Source organism: Erithacus rubecula, assembly GCF_903797595.1.
Source record: "Erithacus rubecula genome assembly, contig: SUPER_Z_unloc_2, whole genome shotgun sequence".
In the NCBI taxonomy this organism is placed as follows: Eukaryota; Metazoa; Chordata; class Aves; order Passeriformes; family Muscicapidae; genus Erithacus; species Erithacus rubecula.
Window position 1 is genome coordinate 7045234 of NW_027635860.1, and position 6000 is coordinate 7051233.

The window sequence follows — 6000 nt, forward strand, 5'->3', positions numbered from 1 at the left end:
ACCTTAGGCATTATTAAAAAAATCTTGTCAGCCAAGGTGTGTATTTATTATTCACTTGAGTGGTAGAAATACACAAAGAGCCTCTGTCCAGCAAAGTTTGTAAAACTGATTTCTCTTCCTCTTCAGAGAGTCATGGGTCAGAACATAGTCACACAGTTTCTTGTTTTATATGCCCAAACTTCAATTCTCACTGTTCTTTTACAAAGAAAGAACTGCTAGTACTTTCTTTATGCTCACATGATTTGCTGCTTTTAATTTGCCATTACAGACAAATGAGAAGCTACCTACAGAAAAATCGGGTAAAGAGTTCATCAATAGGAAGTATAAGACAGAATAATTTTACACAGCTGTAGCATTCCTGTTTCCATTCATCTTTCTACCCATAAAATGTTGTTTAGGTAAGATATGCAGAACTTCAGAATTTAATAGAGTATTCTCTCTTAACAGCCACAACTTCAAAGAAAATACACAGATTGTGGCATCCCTTATGTTACAATACTGTAGGTGTGAGATAAACAAACTTTGTTAACCTGACAAAAATAACAGTTTCCTTTTAAAAGAAAAAACAGGAGGTGTAGGAGTAGAGGAAGAAGGATTATTGAGCAAGTTAATTAGAAAGACCCCAAGGGAAAAGTTAGGAAATTAAAACCAGTAGAATCAGCATGACAGGAGCTAAAAATATATCATTACAAGATACACAGAGGGTGGGGAGCAGCAGGGAGGCAAATAAAGAATTTGATTAAACAGTAAGACATTTTTTCAGGTATTTGATTTCTATATTTGCTATCCAGCCTCAGTAAAACAGTGAAGTAATAATTACACTTCTCAGATTCATGGTAACCCTTAGAACAGAGATTACTGAGAAGTTAAATATTCAAGGCTAGCATTTGCTACAACAAAAACAATTACATTTCCCAACATGTCATGGGAAAGCAAACGTACGAGTGGTATGTGACACAGTTTGGATACAAATTTATGAAAAATGAAAACCTAAGAAAAGGAAAGTGGAAAAAATAACCTTCATAAATACTATAGTATTCTGTATTTTGAGTAATAAACAATTGAGAGAAGTTGTGGTGTGTTGCTCTGGATGGCAGTAGAAAGTTAAGACTATTATGAAACAGATTTTAGAGACAGTTTTTATTTTAAAGGTTTATGTAGCTTTCTAAGTAAGATCATTTCTAATCTTTATTCTAATGATACTTCTCTTGAATAGAGAAAATAACATATAATGTTGATTTTTGCTTTCTAAATGCAAAATGTATTCTTCAGTTCTGGATGTACATGTGCCAGAGCAAATGTCTAAAATGTGTTAGAGCAAACAGGTTGGCTTTTTATGACTGTTCATAGAGCCTGAATTTTCAGAAGTTAGGGGCATGCCTACAAGTTTGCACATACATGAGTAGATACATTTATGCAACTTGAAAAAAAGTATATTGAATAAATATACTTGTGTGTTTTTCAAGATGATATAATATAGGACATATCATACAAAGTGGCATGACACTTTGAAGAGGTGAACTATGTGGTTTCCTTGTGTGTTCAGTTCTGTGGTTTTTGTCCACAAGGTAGGCTTTGTTTGCTGCTTCATCTTAACAGGATCAGCTATGTTAGTTTAGTATCCAAATAGTGACATTTACTTTTAAAAGTGGATAGAGTTTTTGAGAACTTTGCTATTCTATATTATACCTCACTAAGATGAATTTTTAAAAGTGATTACTATAATGCCTTAAACATCCCATTGTCACTGGTTGAATATTTCTCCTTGATGTAGCTTCTTGTAGTTTTTTGTCAGTGTACAGAATTATTATATAATATTGGGTCAGCATTCAGATTTAATGGTTCCATTTCCTGTGAGTTACAGTCTGTTTTCCAACAGAAGTGGGGATTCCTTGCATACAAAGATTTATTAATCAGTACCTGTGTTAAGTGTTTAGAAGCACAGATTGAAAATTATCTGTAGACTTGTCAGAATGTGATACATCTGGTAAAGTCCCTTTCATTTGCTTCTTTAAAAAAGTTAAACATTTAAGCTTCTTATTTCCTCAATTTTTTCCTTAGAGGAATTGTTGATAGGTGGTGACTTTCTAGGGCAGGAAGCATCACAGGAGAAAACACAAAGAATTTGTATTCCTTTGCTGGTTCTCCCACAGGTGCTTCATGCAAAGTGTGTATCCTTATTGTATGTTGGGTTCCCCATATGTGAAATTAAAGAGACTTCTTAGCAAAGATCCTGGTTATTTTCTTCCTTACAGCTTAAGCAATCTCTAAAGTGTTTTGTTTTTGGGGCTTTCTGTTTCGAATAGCTATTTGAAGATAGGCTTTTATAGCCTGTATCATGATACAGATAGTGTTGAATGTAAATATTTATTTTTCCACTAAGCTAGGAACAGTTTTTCTCTCAGTATTTGAATTAACTGTCAACAGTGTAAAAATGTTACAGTGTGGCATGTCATTGAGGTTACAGGTAGAAGAAGAATACTGTGAAATTTATCTATAATGAATAGAGATAGCATTTCAGATTTCAGGTGGTGCAACTAAGCTCTTTAGGTCTTCAGAGGTATGCAATGATTAGTCCTTTTAATTTTAAAGCCCCAGCCAAGCTAGATTTTGTGTATCTTCAGAGAAAATATATTCCAATTAATATACAAATATTTCTACAAGTTCTGTATGGTGTTTCTCACAAGAACATTATCACTGTTTTGTATGAGTTCTGTATGATTTGATTATTAGGTAAAATGCATTACAAAACCTTCTTAGGGCTTTAAATGAATGTAGAAATACTTAAGAAATATTTAGGAGTACTTAGTGCTTTTAAGCAGATAGCTTTTTACGTCCAAAGTGAGTAAAATTGGGTCTGGAAAACACTTTTCTGCCTCCTCCCTCATTCCTCCCTCTGTTCTAGGGAGGTGTGAGGATCAGAATGTTGTTTAACCTTTTTCCAGTTAACACTAAAGGTGTTAATCCTCTTGTTCTTTGAGGCCATTAGTTATAGGCATAGACCATTCTGTGGGCAGAGCATCGGGTCACTAAGTGCATTGACTCAGAGCTGCAATGTGTGACAAATTTTAAGTGTTACCAGGATGCAAATGTGTGAGAATCTGATTGGAGTTAAGTGGTTTGTGTGGGAACTTAATTGTAGGTGTAACCATGACCCCTTGTTCCATCATTTCTGATATGTATGAATAGCTTACAGTGTGTTTCAGTAAAGTGTGTGTTTCAATAAAATGCAGCAGTTTGTTAATACCTTGCAGCAATGGCTGTGTCCTTAGGTAGTTGGATTCTTTTCAGCAACCTCTGAAACTGCTGGATTTACATTAAGTTCTTATGGGCCATTAGTGTAGTGGATTTGTCATAGCACATTTGGGTGATGAGTTGTATGTGACGTACAAATTAGTTTAAGGCACTACAAACATAAGTTTGTCTCTCAGTTGCTTTACATGCAACTAAAAAACCAGTCCCATTTCAGGTAATCTGCCCCTTCCTGATGTAATTTTTGGATTACTGTGTGTCAGGAAAGGGTGCATGGTCTGAATGTGTTAATCCAGATAATACTTTTAATGTGATTCATGGAGCTTCTTGTTTGTTATAGCCCCACTACATACGTTCTGGATGAAGATGAGCCTCGCTTCCTTGAAGAAGTTGATTACAGCGCAGAGAGTAATGATGATCAAGACGTTGAATTAGCTGATAATACGGGTGATTATGAGGCAACCAATCAAGATGACGGACTTTCAGACTCAGATTCAGCAAGGATACTCCTTTCTTGAACCAGCTTTGCTGCCAGTAACAAAATAAAGTATCCTGGATTTCCAGTTATGTACTTCCTTGCTGTTTTCTACAAAGGGGATAAGCTTCAGTTAACATAAATAACTGGGGCCTGCATAGCTCAAGGACAGTAAATACTTCTGATAAATTTGCATTTGTTTTATTTAAGGAGTTCTGTGTATTCTTCAAACCCTAAATAGATAAATTTATTTACCGGTTCGTTTTCTACTAAAGATACTGCATGGCATTTTGTGTCCTTAAGCCCTATCCTTAGAAAAATGGATTATAATTTTTAGTGTGTCAGAGTACAGAAACTAATTTTTTGTGGTACAGTTCTTTGAGTTGCTTCCTGAAAAATACATGTGTACAGATTTTCTAAATTAATTTGTGTATGTCTGTGTATATGCGCGTGTGTGTACTGAGGTGAAGAGGTTATTTTTTGACATTATTTCAATGATACTTGATTGTGTTTGAAGCAATGTAGTGCCTGCTCTGAAACTGTTGTATTTCACTAATTTGGTTTATACTGCACTGAGAAAAATGGTTTGTTCTGAAACTCTGTGAAATTGGTTCAACCCTCCCTTAGCCCCTCCCCACTAATGCCACCCCATTGGCTGTAGCTCGGTTTCTATCCCCTGACCCGAGATTTGAAATTTCCACCACTCCTTTGTTCTGCCTCTCTTTTCCCTGGACCCCATTCAGGAGTTAACCTTAGATAATCCAGGAGAAGGAGACTCCTTTGGTCCATGCTGAACCCCATCTCTGACCTAGAGCTAGCCAGAAGAAAGGTCAGAGTGTGGGTGGATCTTGACATGAAACCATTCAATCATTACTGAATTAAAAATGAGAACATGATGTATGATTTGTTGCACTTGTTTCTTGCTCCTTATGATTATGTGGTTTGGCCACAGTATCAAGTGAAAATTCTTCCTAATGTCTGTTCAGAGTTCAGGAATTTTGCACAGTGACCAATGTAGCCTGTGCTTAGAAGAGCTAGACTCTTGTAAAAAACTCACCCACAAAACAGGCATGATTTAATTTGAGGAAGTTTTCTTGTTAAGTGTACATGTCTACAGGAAGAGGTCAGGTTTGTGCACTCCATGTATATTCAGCTACACATCTGCTCTGTTTTTCTTCTTGAATACACACATAGTTAAAAAATGTTCACTTTACTGGAGGCACATTAACTATATACCCAGTTAACTGCTTTAAGGGGGATGGTGTACTTTGGTTTAAACCTTTTGTGCCTGATTGCAATTGGACTGTAACTTCCTGAGGTCTCTTCAGGCTGAATAATCATTCTGTGGTTTTATATTCTTCATGTTTAAAGTCAAGCTGCCAGGTATGGGATTTAAACTTTTTCATCTTTTATCATCTTCTAATTCTTATTGCCTCTTGCCTCTGCTTAAAATAAGATGTAATAGACAAATGAAGAGAGTTTGTAGTCTGTGATTTACAGAATTGACATGTTTTGCAATGAAAAGTACTTTTCAAAAATTACTTTTACTTGATGTGACTCAGTTGCCACATTCATTTTCCTCTGCATGCGCAAGGACTTTAAGAACATGAAGAATAACATTTTAACTGATGAGGATTTTCTGTATGTTTGTTCTCCCAGATAAAACTCTATTTTGGAGGGGAAAGTCCTCTTCTGTAGAGGGATTAAAAAATAATAAAATTTATGAGAATTAATATTATCAGTGATTTTAGTCAGGAGATGGATTTGCACCAGGGTCTGTTCTTTCAAATTCAGCATTGTTTGGTAATGCCTGTCCATACTATCCTGATTCTGAAATTGGGAAAGGGGTTTTGATCCCTGTTATATGTTACTGTCTTTTTGTTTAAAGGCTTAAATTTGTATTAATAAATGTGCAGAGATATGTAGGGATGGAAAACATGGAAAACTTGGAAACATTTAGAATTTTGTTCCTTTATAAGTTTTTCTCTGTAGTGAAAATTATCTTTCCTATGTTCTGTGAACTACATAGTGTAAATAAGAAAATTTATTTATTGCCATGTTGAAGAGCCCTTTGCATTGAAAGTAGAGCAATTCGGGAATATGTCAAATGGAAGAATTAACCTAACAGAATTTGAATTACTTTTCAGTCCAATGACAGCAGTCCAGAATGCTCATATTGTCCAGTCTAATACTACTTATCTTCATAAAGAGATTTTCATCCTTAAGGACTCCTACTTCAGTGGGAGTAGAATCGATAAATAAAATTATTCATA

The 6000-nt window shown here is 35.3% G+C and overlaps 1 protein-coding gene across 5 annotated transcripts in view; it reads left to right on the top strand.

Annotated features, from left to right (window-relative positions):
• Positions 1–4152, top strand: part of AGTPBP1 (ATP/GTP binding carboxypeptidase 1) — a 63953-nt gene extending 59801 nt beyond the window's left edge. For 4 of the 5 annotated variants that reach the window (XM_079330936.1, XM_079330935.1, XM_079330937.1 and 1 more), the window contains exon 27: positions 3593–4152. In XM_079330936.1, the coding sequence (XP_079187062.1) occupies positions 3593–3770 (178 nt within the window). In that variant the 3' untranslated portion in view covers positions 3771–4152. The remainder of the gene's footprint in view (positions 1–3592) is intronic. The other variant, XM_079330940.1, reaches the window with a different exon arrangement.
• The last annotated feature ends 1848 nt before the right edge of the window (positions 4153–6000 follow it).